The following is an 18987-nucleotide window of genomic DNA, read 5'->3' on the forward strand; positions in this document are numbered from 1 at the left end:
AGCTGTGTGACTTTTTACATAATAATTAGTTATTTGAGGACTTCCAGTCAGGATTTAGAATAAATCATACCATTGCACTTTGATTGACAGCACAAAGACGGAGAGTCCAATGATAGTCCAAAATTACATTAAAATGTACAGTTATTTGTTTAAAAAATAAAAGGACTTGGGCTCATTGGGAGCTCAGGACCCCTAAAGCTCTGATCCTATAATCGCCCCTGATTTCCTTCCTCATAAAACATTTGCAAAGCTGATTTTAATTTTGGATACTATACATTGGGCATCAGTTAAATCCATGTTTGCCAACTTGCAGCCTTTTCTTTCTTTGCACATTTCAGCTGCAAACTGTCGTTGAGCAGAAACCAGCAAAGAAATGTGTATCACGACTGTACCAATACAGTTATGCCTTAGATTACATCTAACAAAATCATCTGCATAATATGCATCATTTTGAGTATAGTTTGGCTAAATGAGCAAAGTGTTATAATAACCAGGTATGAGGTGCCTGATTGTTGTTGTGAAATAGAATTTGCAGTGCTGCTCAACACTTTTCTTTTTACATCAGCCACGGATGTTCGTGACCAGTGTTTCAGTGTAACACCGACCATAGTGTAAAGGAAATTCGCTCACTCGCTATGTCCCATTATGTCTCAATCATCCATTGTACGTTTTTAAAAGAGTTAGAACAGAGTTGCCACCACGGAAACCAAAATATTTGTCAGCTAGGGATGTCACGAGAACCGATACTTGCAATATCTTTCAATACCTTTCGATTCTAAAATAAAAAAACGATGCCTATTTTTTTGCGGCAATCAATCCACAGAAGCCACGATGCTACCCCAGTCTTCAGACAAAGGGAGGCAATACTTTCTACCGTAACGACAAGCAACGTTCAAAACGTGACTGACACAAACTGACCTCAAACAAAACTATAAAGACAGATTTTTTAATCAAAAACTAAACAAGTAGGCATTCAGGACAGCTACGGTACAGCTGATAATGCAAGGTGAGTTTTGATTCATATAAATGAACAACATCCAAGAGTTTGAACGTGTTAAAGTTTTCTTTTTTTAAGCTTTTATACTGAAATACACGTAACATGGTGTCCCGATGCTCGTGGACACATCTGCATTAATGCCTTATCTCATGTAGCATACGTGCTGTAGCTTTAACGTTAGCCTGTACCTGTAGTAACGCAGCCTCAGCTAATCAGTTAGCACGCCTCTTTACATTTCAGTCGCCTGGTCAACGAAATAGTTTTGCAAATGTTTACAAACATTTTTATGTGAATGTGTGTTTTAACATTAACAACCTGCCACCACCATGTCTGTAAAAATGACTGCATCTACTGTTAGTAATTAGGTGTGCGTGCGTGCATGCGTGTGATGGTGCTATGTGTGCTTTTTGTTGAATGTATTAATCTTAAGTTGTTGCACTACGACCAATGGTTTTACTGTGTACTGTGTGTTTAATATTTTGCAAATTCGATAATAAAGAAGTTCATGTTTAAGTAAATGAGATCTTAGATCTTCTTCTCTTTTTTTTTTACCTAGCTAGTGCGGCCAGGCTGCCGCCGAGCTGCTGCTCTCAGCGGGACGTTGCTGTGGGCTCTATTGGTGGGAGACGCGGGACAGACAAACAGCATAGACTAACCTGCGGCTAACAGCCAAAACTAAGCAGGTTCCAGCAGACAGTGTTCGGACTAAAGAAAAAGGAGCTGTGCCATGCATTGGTATGAGAAGGATCCATTTTTGGAGTACAGGCATACATGTGACATTTTTATTGAATGTGCATTGCAAATTAAAATTTCTGAATTACTAAAGGTGCAAGGATTTGTTTATTTCATGGATTTAACGAAGCTGCAGTTATTTTCTAATAGTTATTATCTAAAGTTGTGTAGGGCTAAAAAAATAAATACATGCATAAATAAACCTACCTGACTTGATATTGACATGAAAGCTTATCTGTTTTTGTTGAGACAACCTTATATTATAGACATCTGGAGACATTTTACTCCAGACTGCATTTTACGGTTTTATTTTATGGCCCTAAAGTGTACGCATTTACCTGCAGAGAAACCAGCGATAAGAAAGCTCTGAATAACTCTGGTACAGTAGGTGGCGTTATGCTCCTTAACACGTTGGTTGAATCCACTATAATTCAGAGAAGAGGAGGCAGAAGAAGCAGCTCTGAAATGAATCGGGTCAGTGAAATGAATCAGTGTTTTGCCAAAGAAAAAGGGTTCAACTATAGGACCTATGCATTGCACATTAGCCTACTATGATATGCAGGCATTTCTGTTTTGTGTGTTTGTTTTTAGCGAGAAACATCTATAATTAGAACAGGCCCAGCCGGAGTGACGTTGGCCCATCCAAAATTGAAATCCTAGTGCCGCTACTGGTGTTGGGACATTTTATTTTGGTGTAGAATAGTGGTGAAGGAACAAAAAAAGTCAACAGAACAAGTACTGACTGAAGCATTGCTTCACACATGTCTCCTGTGCAAAGGGTAACACTTCCGATATGTGCACACATTTGTGGCTCCTCCACCCAGCAACGCTAGCTGTGTTTGAAATCGTTCCCTATCATAGAAGTAGTGCATTATGTAGGGAATAGTGAGTGAGTGAATGAGGGAACGATTTCAAACACAGCATCACTGTCCGGAGGCAGGACTGAGCAGGTAATACCGTCAGCTGTCTCCTGCTGATGCAGCTTCAGAAAAACACCAGAAAATAACAAGTGCATTGGAGACGATTATTACTAAAGATTTGAACCCCCTTTTGCAGAGTAATAGCACGTACTAACCATGAATTCTGAAGCTAAAGACGCCTTGGCCAAGCAGAATATCCTTTGTTGTTTTTATAATAAACTTTTTATACCTTAAGAAGTAGTTTGGCTTTCCTTTAGACTTTTGCATTTGAAAGTGTTAAAACATGTTTTAAATACTTTTATTTATTTTATTATACAATGCATTTTTTTGTGTCTGAACGTAAAAAAATACAAACGAGAAAAGAAATGTCCAGTCGGTCGGCTGGTGGGCGGGGCTTGGTTTGTGTTGGACTATCTTGATTTAGATTGGATCAGTGCTGCCTCTCAGTCTCAGTTTGATCAGAGTTCAGAGCAGTTATTGACAGTGCAATGGACACTCCTCCACTCTCACTGGTTGTTTTAGGTCGGGTGCAGTAGAATCTAATAGATGCCATTAGGAGCACACAGAGAGGACTCTAAGAGAAGACAGAAGCAGAAGGTGGAGGTAGAGATACATGACTTTCACAGATGATCTGTCTCATTGTGCTGTCAGGATAGAACCACAGCTTCAACAAATTTGAGAAAAAACAGCTTTAACTTTGACCTCCCGAGTTACCTAACTATGGAGGAGTGGATTGAGCAGTGCCCATCTCCTAAAAATGGTCAATATAACTGTCACTGCAAGGTAAGAAGTAAGGTGGCCTAACCGAAAAAAATAGCCAATGCTAGGAGCACCTTGTCTACTGGATCCGTGGAAAAACTAAGGGTGGAATTCTTAAATATTGTTTGACATCGTTGAGTAACTGGGTTTCTTCTATTTCAGTGTCTATTGCAGTGTGTGTATGCCCATGCATGTGAATCATTTGTACCTGGTTCTGTTTGAGTGTTGACACCAGTTTCTGCAGAGAGATGTTCTCCTCCTCCAGCTCAGTGTAGTCCTGGAGCAGCCGCGACTCTCGGAACTTGTACTCCCTGATCTCCTCTCGCATCCGGCTGCGCTGCAGCTCCAACATTTCATTACTCTGCTGAGACATTTCAGGGAAACAGAGCTGGATCTGCATGCTGTTAATGGTGCAGATACCACGAGAAGATGACTCAAATCAGCATCAAAGTGTGAGTTATGCATGGCAGAAGTGTTGGAAGATAGTCTCGATGGAAAGACTTTATATATATATATATATAGTATATTCTGTATATCTGACTGTGGGAAAAACGTCACACAATCATATTTCACATAATGTTGTCTTGTTCTTTTAAAGTCAAAACTGTTGTACGTGCAGGTATCCTGCTTTAAAAGATTCAGCTCTGGAATGACATGATGTGTCTAATCCTGTAAACGTTGTACTGTACCTCCCTCAGCTCCTGCAGAACTGTGCTCAGGTGTTCATTGTCCGCCTGAGTGTTGGAGGCAGTTGCCCGGCTGTGCTTCAGTGCCGACTGGAGCTCCAGGAGGCGGTCCATGTAGTAAGCCTCCTTGGTGGCAGACTCCTGCAGCAGCGTCTCCTCATTGGTCTCCCCATCTTCTGCCACCTTACGCTGGGTGGAGTAGGCATGGCCAAATGCCTGGATCATGGCAGGAGAGGAAAAGTTGTGTTATGGAATTGTCTAACATTTTTGCGCAGGTGTCTCAAACTGATCCAGTAATGGGCCGCTGTGGCTGCAGGTCTTCATTCAAACCAAGCAAGAACACACCTGACTAGACTTATTCGAACAACTGAATCGCCTTCACACAGTTGAGTTTGTTGGAGCAGGCTTGTTCTTGCTTGGTTGGAATGAAAACTTGCAGCCACAGCGGCCCTTTACTGGATTAGTTTGCGACACCTGGAATAAAGGCTCTCTGACTGGTCAGACATTATGTCCATTATAAGATACCAAAACTCAAAAGCCAACCAACACAATACTCAAGCAACTCTGCATGTCTGGAGCTTATATTTGGTACTGCATTAAAGCTATGATTTGGAATATTGGTAATTACTATTAGTAATTCATCAAGACCCACCCACTAACATCAACAAGTCTGATCCCTTTACTGCATCCTGACACCATGAGTCATGAACTTTGTTTGACAAAATTGACCGCCCATTAGTAAAGTATTACTCTGTAATAGTAATTTAGTTTTGTATTATTGATTAGTGAGCTTCGGTGTCAAACTGATCCAGTAAAGGGCCGCTGTGCAGGGGCGGGGTTAGGGCATGGCTACTTGGGCTCGATCCCCGGATGTTTTGCCAAAGCTCCGAATGTTTACAGTCTTTGGAAAAAAGCTAAACAAGGTTTATGTCAGTCTCCCTCCAATGACGTCTGTAGTAGCCTTCCTGCAGTACAGGAGTCCAATAGAGAGGCAGAGAAGAAGTCCTCCTCTCTGATTCCTGTGTTGATTCTGAGTTCATATCGAGATCTGTCCGATCTGTCAGATGGACATAGCTACACATAAAAGATGGACATTTTTTTTTCTCTGCAGTGGCGCAACGAGCACCAGCAATACCGGAACAGATGTTACAGGTCTTTTAATTTTTAGATTAACACTCGGTGTGTGAGAAGTAGACTGATAAAGTTATAGTGTTATTTTAATGTTTTATAGTGTGTTACATCTGCTGAAAAAAGAAAGTATGAAACAAAAAAGGTGTCAAAGTGATCATAAGCATTACTGTACATTAAAATAAAAATGATCTTGCAGTGCATGTAATCCTGATTGACATCTGATAAACTTCAGAGCTGAAAAACAAAAACAGGAAGTTAATTTATTCTTTTATATTTGATGCTGGCTGGCACCTCTGCTGTCTTTACTTCTCTGTTCTTCACTCCGTTCTTCTAAACTCATTTTAATTTCTTGTGTTCAGAAGTCATTTTTGCTTCACTGTTCTTGTCACTGGTGCAATCAGTTCGTTCCCATTTGTTCCTGCTCCCGTGCTCTTTTAAATATCTATGCCCCCAATTTTGACTACCCTGACTTTTTCTAAAGTCTTTAATCTTGTTGCAGAATATAATACTCATAATATAATCATTGGGGGCGACTTTAACTGCTATTCTGACCCTCAGCTGGACAGGTCTTCCAATAAAGCTGCCCCATCCTTGAAATCCGTACCAGTTCTCCATAATTTGGTGAAATTTTTTGATTTAGTTGATATTTGGAGGCTTCAGCACCCCCTGGAGAGGCAATATTCTTTCTCCTCTCCTGTACATGGTAGCTTCACCAGAATTGATCATTTCGTAGTAGACTCTAAACTCATCTTGCACATGCTCAGTTCAGTCTATCATTCGCCCCTCTCAATCCAAATTAATTTCAACCTCCATACAACTTCATACACCTGGAAATTTAATCCCGGATAAAACATTCAATTACTTTGTCTCGGCTAAGATTTCAGATTTTTTTTTGATAATTGATAACTGATCCAAAATTGATTAACAACAGATTCTTATATTTTTTCAGTAAGTTGTATACCTCCAAAGTCTTTGAACATTCCAACTCTTAATGAAGCTGCTAAGCTAGAATTGAATTCTGACCTCACACTGGAGGAAATAACAGCAATTCGTTCCTTTCCCAATGGTAAAGCTTGTGGCCCTGACGGCTTTGGAATAGAACATGTCGATAAAATTGCTCCTCTTCTTCTTCCAGTGATAAATTGTTCTGTGAAAGATGGAATTTTTCTCAGCAGTGTGTATGATGCTCATATTTGCCTTCTCTTGAAAAGACAGGGATAGCACTAATGTCGCGTCTTATCGCCCTTTGAGTCTCCTAAACATCGACCAAAAGATTGCTGCTAAAGTTCTGACTAACTGATTAAAAGAACATGTTGGCCTGTTAATCCACCCTGACCAGTCAGGTTTTATCCCAGATAGGTTCTCCTTCTCCAATACTTGCCGTTTGCTAAACATTATGTATTCACACTCCGCTGTTATCTCATTAGATGCTAAGCAAGCACTTGACCAAATAGAATGGAAATATATGTTTGCAACACTTAAATTTTTTTCGGTTTTGGCGTTAAATTCATGACTCTTTTAAAAAATGCTTAATGCTTGTCCCAAGTCCTCGGTCTTGACCAACCATGACAGGTCTCCTCCTTTCTTATTACATCGCGGAACTAGACCAGGGTGCAGTGTTAGAGTTGTTTAACCTTGTATTACAGTCAGGATGTTTTCCTAATATATGGTGCAAAGGGCTAATTTCCCCCGTTCAGAATAGTGGGTACAAATCAGACCCCAAGAACTACCGTGGCATCTGTGTCAGCAGCTGTCTATGGGAAACTATTCTGTAGCATTCTCAACACAAGAATACTAGATTTCGTTGAGGAACAGTCTATCTTCCTCCCAAAACACTGCACCATCGACCATTTTTATACACTTCACACTTTAATCAAAAAAAAAAACGGTAAAATCAATTGCGTTATTGATTTTAAGAAAGCTCTTGACTCTATCTGACACTAAGGGCTCTATTAAAGACTTTTAAACTGTGGTATAGGGGTTAAAACATATGATCTGGTTATATCAATGTATTTGGAAAGCATGCGTGCTTGTAAGCTGTCATGTTGGAGAACACCTGCTCACATACATATGTGGATCCAAAGATCGACAGGACACCAAGTGCATACTTTTTCATGTTGACATAAATGTCGGGGATAGCATTCCAAGTCTCAAACACAAGTTTGTCTGGTTTGGGGAGGTTTGTGATTCTGAGCAAGAACAGCCTTCTGACGTGAAACATCTTCAAGGTCCGCTGTCAAGTGCTTGAATTTGGACACCCACATTTCTTTGTCGGCTATGTCAGCCAGTTCCATCTCAAGATCAGGTGGACTCACCCCTGGAAATGCTGTCATATTCAACAGGGATGGATCGAGGCTTAGGGGAGTGACAGGAAAGGATTTCCTCTCTGAAAACACTGAATTGTTTCCCAAACGAAGTTTGCATTGCGATGACTGTAGAATGTAAATACTCCAAATTCATCATGTAAGCTTCTCTGAACTTTCTCAAACTGGGGAAGTGTGACAGTGTACCTTTCTGTAAATCTCTGGCAAGTAGTGTCAACTTGCGCTCAAATGCCAAAACCTCCTCCAATATGTGCAGGGCTGTGCGTCCTCTACCCTGAAGAGCTGTGTTCAGCGTGTTCAGGTGCGCTGTCATGTCTACCAAGAAGTGTAGCTTTTCCAGCCACTCTGGCTGTTCCAGCTCAGGAAATGTGAGCCCTTTGCTGCCCAGGAAGGTTTTCACTTTTTCCAGACAAACCACAAAGCGTTTCAAAACCTCGCCTCTGGATAGCCACCAGACTTTGTTGTGCAGCAGGAGATCAGAATACGTGCTTTCTAGCTCGTCCAGTAACGAACCGAACTGACGGTGATTTAAACCTTTCGCCATTATTTTGTTCACAATCTAAGACAACATTTATTACTTCTGTGCATTCTGAAGGAAATGGTTGAGCACACAGTTCCTCTTGGTGAAAGATGCAGTGAAAAGTCAGCAACTTTCTGTCCAGTGACTTCTGCAGTAAAGCCACAAAGCCCTTGTGCGCTCCTGTCATACTCGGTGCCCTGTCTGTAGCCACTGACACCAGGTGGGTGGTGTTTATTCCATTTGCTCTTAAACAATTCAAGACGTCACACAGACGTCCTCCCCCCCGTGTTTGTCCTTTTAGTGGTATCAACTCAATTATTTCTTCTTGTGGCCCAGTAGAGTTGTACAGCTGTATTGATGTCTGCACAATTTCACTCTTGTTTTCTGTGAATAGATGTTCTGAAATCTTAATGAAAGATTCTTATATATATTCTCCATCTGTGAACGGCTTCCCGTGCCTCACTATTTCCTGAGCGGCAACTAAACTAGCATATGCACTTGAATTTGCTGACTTCATCCACTTCTTGAAGTGATTTTTGCTCAGATCAGCCTTCCGTGTCAGTTCCAAAACAGCTTTTTTCTCTCAACTCTATCCGGATATTTTTGAGCAAAGGCTGCGTGTTTGTTCTGGAAATGTTCGCGACATTTGACTTTTTGTTGTTATTTAGTTTCTCATTACAAATTTACAAATTAAGCACACTGGTAAACCAGTCTCGTCAGCAGTGAAAGCAAATTAATCTGCCCACGTAGCATTGAATGTCCTGTTTTCATCAGACACTCTTCTTTTTTTTGAACGCTCCGAAGTTGGCCTACCTCGGGTCAAAAAGTTCAAGAAACTGCACACTGGCGGGTGTCGCACATTGGAAGTTGTGACGTGTATTAAGAGCGACAAAAATATTTTAAATATTGAATATTAAAATATTTTAGATGTTACAAGATCGCCATAATCTTCATAGAATTACATTTTGAAAATGAACAAACTAAAATAAAATACATTTTAATTAAATACTCATTCATAATTTTCAAAAGCTGAGACGCATCAGAGGGATCAAACAGCTGCATGCGGCTAGGTATAACGTTATTGTTATACCTACCTTGGTATAACAATAACGTCTGAGAGCTTCAAAATGGCAGTGAATGCACTAAAAGAAAAAGCTCCAAGAGCTCTATATGCAATTAAGAGAAAGTTTTTAATTGACAAATTCCAATAAAAATCTGGCTTAAAATATCCGCTAGTGTCATCCAGCCCATTGCGTGGTACGGTAGTGAAGTATGGGGTTCACTCAGTCATCAGAGATTTACCCGTTGGGACATCCAACAGAAGCTTTACACGCAGAATACTGCAGATATATTTTACATGTACACCGAAACACACCAACAAATGCATGCAGAGCAGAATTAGGCAGTTACCCACTGATAATTAAAATTCAGAAGAGAACACTCAACTTTTTTAACCAGAAAGTCCCAGAACCCCCCCCCCCCGACACACACACACTCCAAAGCCCTCCAATCCCAAGAGCTGAGCCCAGAAAAGAGTCCCCTGTGTCAGTTGGTTCTGAGGCTAACTGCCCCCTCTCAGACCCAGTCTGACCAGCCTCACATCAACACTGCTCTCCAAACACCAGTCAGAGTAAAGCAAAAGATATCACGATGTAATGAAACCTATCTGGACCATTGAGAAGAAACAACTGAAAGCCAAAGTAGATTGGACTGTTAACAGAGATTCTGAATGATCAGAATATCTGTGTACTGTCAGAGATAGAAAGCCAGAGAGACAGAAGAGACAGATCCTGACCAAGTACAGGCTCAGTGACCACAGACTGGCTATAGAAACAGGAAGACACTAAAAAACATGGCAGCGAAAAGAAAACAGAACATGTGGTCACTGTTGGACAGGTGAGGTGGAGACAGAGATTCACTTTCTCCTACAATGTACAAAATGGAATGACATAAAATATTTATTTAACAAGTTCAGCTCTGTTCTCCCAGAGTTCAAAGAGCTGAATGATCTCTTTAAACCAAAAATACTCCTTGGAGATGGAGATGGAGCACATTTAGCTGCCCAGTATATATTAACATGCCACAACCTGAGGGACAAACACACACACATTCCATTTTTTATTATTTTTCATTATAATAATTACTATTATTTTTTATTTCATTATTTAATTTACCTATGAAATGTATTGTTTTGGTTTATTGAATGTTTATGCTTTGGCAATATAGTCTTTTTGACATTCATGCCAATAAAGCTGAATGGAATTTAATTGAGAGAGACAGAGAGAGAAACACAAGTGTCCCGCTAGCCCACGGTGACAGAACACACTGGCCTCAGGACAGAACTAAGCAATGACAATAAAAAAGGGATTAATCACATGAATTCACATACACAAGAACATCCACAAACACACACTATTTTCTCCGTGTCCTGCTGCTCTTTGTTTGTCTACCCTGTGCCTTCCGTTGCTCTGTCAGCATACTAATGCAGCCGGACTGAAGATTTCCCCATAAACTGTCCCTTGCTGAATGACACTGTGGGAGTGGCTATAATATCAGAGTGGGTTTATGGTGCAGTAACTAAGGCTAGCTGAGAGTTCAGGTTTTCAAACTTATATTATCCACGTGGGAAAAGCTGATTTTGTTCTGCTTACTTAATTATTTTGCTATAGGCCTAGTCTGTCGGGGGATAATCCTGTTCCTGATCGTCTGAGCTTCTCTCCTCTCTGTCTGTATCATTCATGTCTCATCAATGCATGTTACTAATTCAACAGAAAGCGCCTGTGAGTGCTTTGGGACGGGGAAGGGGCTCCCAGCAGCGACCTCTGCTCGTTGAGGACGCGGCAGAGTGATTGGTGCATCAGAGTCCAAAACACCACAAAACTCTCCACTAACACCAGAAACAGCGGACAGATTTCTCTCTAGGATGGAGGAGGATTTGAGAAGTCTCAGGATTTCAAGGGAAACTCTCCAGTGTTTGTATTCTACACAGCGTCTCCCGTCTCTTCTTCTCTGTTGTTGGTGTATTTCTGTGGCAGTTACAGCGCCACATCCAGGCCTGGCATTTGTACTACAGCGTTTTTAGTCAGTTTCACTGGTTTCCTGTGGACGCAGATGTTTCCTGAGTTGAGTCTGAGTGGACGGAAAACTTTTTAAGAACGACAGAGAAAAAAAAAAGTTGTTGGAGTTTGGAGAGTGAGAAGTACACTCACAAGATCAACCCAGTTCAAGATTTAGTTAGCTGTTGCTACTGGTACTGTTATCTAGTGTTAAACTGTTGTAGTTGGGTTAGTTTTAATTAATTGTGTTGTGGAAATTTGTCAACGGTTTTGTATTTATTCATGTTATTTATATATTTTTAGTAAACTTTAAACTGTTTACTGTTAATCAGCCTGTGAATGTTCTCATTCGTCCAGGTCATCGTTATCCTCAAAGCAATTTCAGTCAAAAACAACTGGACTGGTTGTTTGTCTAGGAAGACGTTTCACCTCTCATCCAAGAGGCTTCATCAGTTCATGTACGCATCTGACCAGGCTGGGACTGGTCCAACTATCTGGTGTGAGATCCAGGTATTTAACCTCTCACAAGGCCGATGATGTCACTGAAACCCTTTGTGCTCCAAGTGCCCACGCCCGTCGTTAGAGTGACAGTCGGTGGTGGGCAGTTGGTTTCGACGTCGTTAGTGCTCTATTGAGTCTGAACGACAGTCGTTGGGGTCACCCGGGCCATGTGTGAACAGTTGTCCTTTGAGGTTAGATTGTTGAATCTCCTGGGAAGGGACGAAAGGGCGGCATTGTAAATTGGAGATAAGTGGTGTCTCAGACCCCCTCCTCTGTTTAGCGATGGTTTCTCCACTTTAACATAGATAGCTTCTTTTACTCCTCTTTCAAACCATCTGTCCTCTCTGTCCAAGATTTGGACGTTGCTGTCATCAAAGGAGTGGGCTTTCTCCTTGAGGTGTAAGTGGACAGCCGAGTCCAGGCCTGAGGAGTTAGCTCTCCTGTGTTGGGCCATGCGTTTATGCAGTGGTTGTTTTGTTTCTCCAATGTAAAGATCTTTGCATTCCTCGTTGCATTGGACAGCATAAACCAGGTTGCTTTTGTGGTGGTGTGGTGTTCTGTCCTTCGGATGTACTAGTCTCTGTCTGAGTGTGTTACCGGGTTTGAAATACACAGGGATGCAGTGTTTGTTGAAAATCCTCCTGAGTTTCTCCGATACCCCAGCCACATATGGGATGACTATGTTGTTTCTCCTGTTATCTTTTTCTTTCTCAACCACTTTGGTTTTCTTTCTGGAGGCAGCTGCCGTTTTAACAAAGGTCCAGCTGGGGTAGCCACAAGTTGTGAGGGCGCCTCTCAGGTGCTTGCGTTCTTCCCCTTGAGCCTGTGAGCTAGTGGGTACGTTATCAGCTCTGTGCTGCAGTGTTCTGATAACGCCAAGCTTGTGTTCCAAAGGGTGGTGAGAGTCGAAAAGTAGATATTGATCCGTGTGAGTGGGTTTTCTGTATACCCCTATGTGGAGGCTCCTGTCATTCTCCATATGGACGTCACAGTCCAAGAAGGGCAAGCTGTTGTCTTTAACTTCCTCTCTGGTGAACTTGATGTTTCTGTCCACTGAGTTGATATGTTCAGTAAAAGTTTGCACCTCTTTGGATTTGATTTTAACCCATGTGTCGTCCACATATCTGAACCAATGGCTTGGGGTTACTCCTTTAAAGGAGTTCAACGCCTTGCCCTCTACCTCCTCCATGTACAGATTTGCCACAATCGGGGACACTGGTGAACCCATGGCACAGCCGTGTTTCTGTCTGTAAAAAATGCCATTAAACTGGAAATATGTGGTATTCAGGCACAAATCCAGAAGTTGGCAAATGTGGTCTGGTTTGAGATTTGTTCGGTTTTGTAAGGAAATGTCCTGTGTGAGCCGCTCTCTTACCGTGGCCAAGGCCTCCATGGTTGGAATACAGGTGAACAAGGAAGTCACATCGTAGGACACCATGGTTTCATCTGGATCCATTTTTAGGTCTCGGACTTTGTTCACAAAGTCCATGGAGTTTTGGATGTGGCGTGGGGTGTTTCCCACCAGTGGTGCCAGAATATTGGCAACATGCTTGGCAATGTTATAAGTGACCGAGTTTATGCTGCTGACAATGGGCCTGAGCGGGGCCCCTTCTTTATGGATTTTTGGGAGTCCATATAAGCAGGGGGTTGAGTCCTGGGGGTAAAGCCTGTAATACTGTGGTTTGCTAATGACTCCTTCTTTTTGTAGTTGCTGTAGACATTCTATCACCTTCTTTTTGTAACCGCTGGTAGGGTCTCGTTTCAGAGTTTCATAAGTGTTAGAGTCACTGAGTAATGCAGAGATCTTTGCCTGATAATCAGTTGTATTGAGAACAACTGTGCATCTACCCTTGTCTGCTGGAAGGATAGTGATGCTGTGGTCTTTGCTCAGTGCCGTTACTGCTTTTCTCTCCTCAATGGTGAGGTTGGATGGGGGGACCTTAGCCTGGGATAACGCTGCTGACACTTTCAACCTTAGCTGTTCAGCCTCAGTTCCATTAAGGTTGTTTTTCTTTATAGCTGATTCCGTAGCCGTAATCAACTCCACAACGGGTACCTCTTTTGGTGTCATGGCAAAGTTCAAGCCCTTGGCTAAGACCTCCTTCTCTGGGTGGGAAAGATCTCTGTCAGACAAATTCTTAACCCATCGGTTTTGTGTTTCTTCCTTTGCTGGAAAGTCATTTTTTTTGCCTCCAAGTGAGTATTTCTGTGTTTTTGCCAGTGTCCCGGGATTGCAAATTGTGAAATTTCTTGGTTTGTCTCTCTTTGCTCTTGTTGTGCTGAGATAGTTGGGCTTTCTGGGTGAAATCCACAACTCTTTCCATGATAGAGACAGGTAGGATTGATGTGAGTTTCTGGAGTGAGAGGTCCGCTTTCTCTTTAAGCCCTTCAATGGTGAAATTGACCTGCCTTATTCGCTCACCGAGGAGTTGGTTTTGAGCCTTTTCTATGATTTTCTCCACTCTATGCCCTCTCATAGTGGAATTCAAACATAGGCTAGTTGGTGTAAGCCTTTGTTGTTTGCATCTCCGACTGAACCGTAGGTGGTTTCTGTAATCTGCAATTTTCCGAGCCAACCTTTCATGTTCCCGCACCTTTTTCAGGGTTTCCGACCCAAATTCTTGTGCAATAAGCCTGTGAATGTTCTCATTCGTCCAGGTCATCGTTATCCTCAAAGCAATTTCAGTCAAAAACAACTGGACTGGTTGTTTGTCTAGGAAGACGTTTCACCTCTCATCCAAGAGGCTTCATCAGTTCATGTACGCATCTGACCAGGCTGGGACTGGTCCAACTAACTGGTGTGGAGATCCAGGTATTTAACCTCTCACAAGGCCGATGATGTCACTGAAACCCTTTGTGCTCCAAGTGCCCACGCCCGTCGTTAGAGTGACAGTCGGTGGTGGGCAGTTGGTTTCGACGTCGTTAGTGCTCTATTGAGTCTGAACGACAGTCGTTGGGGTCACCCGGGCCATGTGTGAACAGTTGTCCTTTGAGGTTAGATTGTTGAATCTCCTGGGAAGGGACGAAAGGGCGGCATTGTAAATTGGAGATAAGTGGTGTCTCAGACCCCCTCCTCTGTTTAGCGATGGTTTCTCCACTTTAACATAGATAGCTTCTTTTACTCCTCTTTCAAACCATCTTTCCTCTCTGTCCAAGATTTGGACGTTGCTGTCATCAAAGGAGTGGGCTTTCTCCTTGAGGTGTAAGTGGACAGCCGAGTCCAGGCCTGAGGAGTTAGCTCTCCTGTGTTGGGCCATGCGTTTATGCAGTGGTTGTTTTGTTTCTCCAATGTTTACTGTTAATGTATTGTTTCATTTCTACTTTAAATTTTACTAAATAAAAAAGGCGGTCTTTAATGTTGTTTTTATCGGTATCTTCACCATTTAGGCATCTTACTTTTAAAAGTAGCATTTTAGCACCAGTATCAGAAAAAACCCATATGATAGCAAACCCTAGTTATGTGTGGATGTATATTGTACACACCCCTTGTGGCTGTGTTCTTGTGCTCGCTCTTTCTCTCTCTCTCTCCCTTTATTCCTTTTTTTCCCCAACCACTTTTTAATATTTATTTGAACTTTGGGTTATCTAATTAGACATTGTTTGTGCTGGGTGGGGAAGAGCAGCACTCATCTCATATCCAGTGATATCCAAGATTGTGTAATCCTTACAGGAAGAGTGGGACAAAATATGATAGACATTGTGGCGATTTTCAAACATGAAGTGTTGATTTTTGTCACGATATAATTAAAGTTTTGTTATTTCTTACTGTGTACGTATAAGTTAAATAAAAAGGATTTAGCATGCTTTCACATTATTATCATTTTAACACAGATGACATAATTAAAGGGTGTTGCAGATAAGCTCCAGTTTAAAACTAGGTACAGTAAGATGAGAGGGGGTCAACCCCAGGAAGTGTGTGTGCAGAGGGTGTTCAACTTGTGAACAAATTGGGAGTGATTGACATTCTAAAGCCTGAACCTCGGACTGCCTCAGCAACATTCTGAACCAATCACAACAACCATTGAACTTTATTGCTGTATAAATTCTTTGAGGGCTCTGGGCTCTTTCTGGCTCTTTGGTTGCAGCAAGAGCTTGGCTGAAATCCAGAATGACTGTGATTTCTGACCCTAGAGAGATCAGGTCAAGTAGAATATTCTTTTTATACTTTAATAAGTAGTCTGGTTTTCCTTCAGTACAGAACACGACAACATACAGCTCCAGCCATCTTGCTGCTCTCTAACTCCATCATCACTCTTTCCCTGTCCAGAAGTGCACAGTGGCCCGCCAATCTCTCCTTTCCTCCCTTCATGTTCTGTAAAATTCAGGAATTAGAAAGGGAAAAAAAAAGAGAGCTTACAAGGGTGAGCAGAAGGGATGGAGGGAATACAAACAAATGGAGTGGAGGAAGGGAACAGAAAGAGGACAGGGAGGAGGGATAATCACGTTTCATAGTACCTTCTGCCACTCCCTTGGCACAAGTCTTTTGTTCTGCTCTCATCCAATCTTTTCCCCTCTCTATGGATTACAACACCACCACCAGCGCTCTTATGACTCTATCTAGAGTTACCAGTTTACACTTAATCAGATTCATACAATTCCTGCTTTGATATCCTACACTGTTCACATTCCCTTTTTGTACTTATACCTATGTAATAATTCACTCTAATTCATATACAACCCACATAATCATGAGCCAGGACGTGCAGGACTGCATCTTAGAAAATAGTCAGGTGACGTAGTATAAAGAGTGACAGAGTCCATGTAGGGAGGAGGTTGGACTGGATGGATGGGTCAAACTAACACAGGACTGTGTGTGTTGCTAATTTACTAATTCAACTTCTTACCCGGATTTGTTAGTGCTTTGTCGTCTCGCAGGTCTCTGCTGATCGTGGTGGCGCCTACTGCCTTGGTCCTGAAGGACGCTTCCTGCTGCTATTATTACTATTACTCATAACTGTCATTAGTCTTATAAATTATAACATTTATAGTCATAAAAACATCATCAGTAATATATCTCACTGTATCACAGCTGTTATTACCACTACTCATCATTGATCATATTTACCACCATAATTAGTATCATTGTCATATTCTATCACCTTAGCTGTGCTTGTTTCTAATATTCTACTATATTAACTGCCATAACATATAAGTAATATTCACATTTCTATAGATATTATTGTAGTTACTATTGTGGTTGCTTGCATCTATGGGGCTGTCTCTCTGTCTGTCTTTGTGTCTGTCTTCGTCTCTCTGTCTGTCTGTCTGTCCTTTCTCTCTTTCTCTCTCCTTCTCTTCCTCCCCAACCGGTGCAGACCGATGTCCGTCCTCCATAGAGCTGGGTCTGACCCACGTTCCTGCCTGTTAAAGGGAGGGTTTTCAACTCCACTGTGTGCACAAGTTGGCTGTTGCTGCTCATGGGGGAATTGTTGGGGCTCTGTAAATCATAAATAAGTCATAGACTGTGGTCTTTACCTACTCCATATGTAAAGTGTCCTGAGCTAACGTTTGTTATGAATTGGCACTGTAAATAAAAATTGAATTGCCTTTTACCGAGGAGACCACTGTTCATGTCCTTATCAGTGTTGACCAACGCTGTAATGCAATGAAGTACAAATACGTTGTTACTGTACTGAATTGAAATTAGTTAATAACTTTCACTTTTACTCCACTACATGTCCTAAATAAAATATATACTTTAACTCAGTAAACGGGGTAAAGATATCGTTAACGTTACACACCTGTGTGCAAGAGAGGATTTAGGGGCGGTAGTAGCTCAGTCCATAGGTAACTGGGCTGGGAATGGAGTGTGGACTGGTGGCTGGAGAGGTGCCAGTTCATCTCCTGGGCACTGCCGAGGTGCTGTTGACTAAGGCACCAAACCCCCAACTGCTCGGGGCGCCGGTCACTGGCAGCCCCCTCGCTCTATCATCTCTCCATTGGTTGCATGTATATAGGTCCTGTCTGTGCATGTGTGTGTATTTCGGGCCTGTGTGTGCAAAATGAAAAGTAATAGAGTGAAATTGAATTTCCCCATTCGCGGGACTAATAAAGGAATTCTTCTTCTTCTTTTCGTACATTGCAGTGAATGATTCTACCTACCGGAGGAAAAGAAAAGCTCCTGATCTTGATGAATCATTTCTTATATTCCAGGTGATGTTTTCTGTTTTCTCATCTATAATCTCATTGGCCTCTGATACCACTGTCACACCAACTACATTTTTTATTTATTTATCTATTTTTACACAAAAATGAGAATTGTTTCTTCTTTTGTCTTTGTTGATGTCATCTCTATGTTTTACTCTAAATAAGCCACGATAAAGTTATAATGAAAGTTTTACTTTGAAATGTACTTAAGAACCTCTCTGGGAACTGGAGCCAGGCCCAGATGGGTTTGCCACGGAGCCCGGCCGGGCACAGCCCCGAAAAAGTGAGGTGGCACCAGCCCCCTCTCCATCCTGTGGGCCCACCACTCACAGGGGGAGCCGCTGGGGTCAGGTGCGCTGCTGCATGGGTGGCAGTTAAGGTGAGGGGCGTCGACGGACCAGACACGGGCAGCAGAGGCTGGCTCTCTGGACGTGGAATGTCCCTTCTCTGTGGGGGAAGGAGCCGGAGCTTGTGCGGGAGGTGGAACGCTACCAGTTAGATCTGGTGGGGCTTACGTCCACACACAGTCTCGGATAGGGGTTGGACCTTATTCTTCTCTGGAGTTGCCCAGGGTGTGAGGCGCCAGGGGAGTGTAGGGATACTCAAACCCCCAGGCTGAGCGCTGCGGTGTTGGAGTTTACCCCGGTGGACGAGAGGGTCGCCTCCTTACGCCTGCGGGTGATAGGGGGGGGGGACTCTGACTGTTGTTTGTGCATATGCACCGAACAGCAGTTCAGAGTATTCAGCCTTCTTGGAGACCCTGAATGGAATCATGGGGCTCCAGTAGGGGACTCCATAGTTCTGCTGGGAGATTTCAACGCCCAGGTGGGTAATGATGGAGACACCTGGAGAGGCTTGATTGGGAGGAACGGCCTCCCTGATCTAAATCCGAGAAGTGGTGTGTTATCAGACTTCTGTGCTAGTCACGGATTGTCTATAATTAACATCATGCTCATAAGTGTATAGTATTATTTGATCTGAGGCTGTATGTTTTGAAAACTCGAGTGAAGAGATGGGCAGAGCTATCAACTGATCACCATCTGGTGATGAGTTGGGTCAGGGGATGGGGGAAGATTCTGGACAGACCAGGTAAGCCCAAACGAGTAGTGCGGGTGAACTGGGAACGTCTGGAAGATGCCCCTGTCCGAGAGATATTCAACTCACACCTCCGGCGGAGCTTTTCTGGCATCCCTGTGGAGGTTGGGGGCATTGAA

At 42.5% G+C, this 18987-nt stretch overlaps 1 protein-coding gene across 1 annotated transcript in view; it reads right to left on the reverse strand.

Annotated features, from left to right (window-relative positions):
- LOC310963006 (protein bicaudal D homolog 1-like) overlaps positions 1-18987 on the reverse strand; it is a gene marked incomplete at its 3' end in the record, with an annotated part of 67372 nt that overhangs the window by 35518 nt on the left and 12867 nt on the right. Inside the window, exons 2-3 of the mRNA XM_083935636.1 lie at positions 4098-4310; positions 3617-3769 (exon numbers count right to left, since the gene is read on the reverse strand). Coding sequence (XP_083791762.1) covers positions 3617-3769; positions 4098-4310 — 366 coding nt within the window. The remainder of the gene's footprint in view (positions 1-3616; positions 3770-4097; positions 4311-18987) is intronic.

The sequence above is a fragment of the Echiichthys vipera genome (assembly GCF_963691815.1).
Source record: "Echiichthys vipera genome assembly, chromosome: 20".
Lineage (NCBI taxonomy): Eukaryota > Metazoa > Chordata > Actinopteri > Perciformes > Trachinidae > Echiichthys > Echiichthys vipera.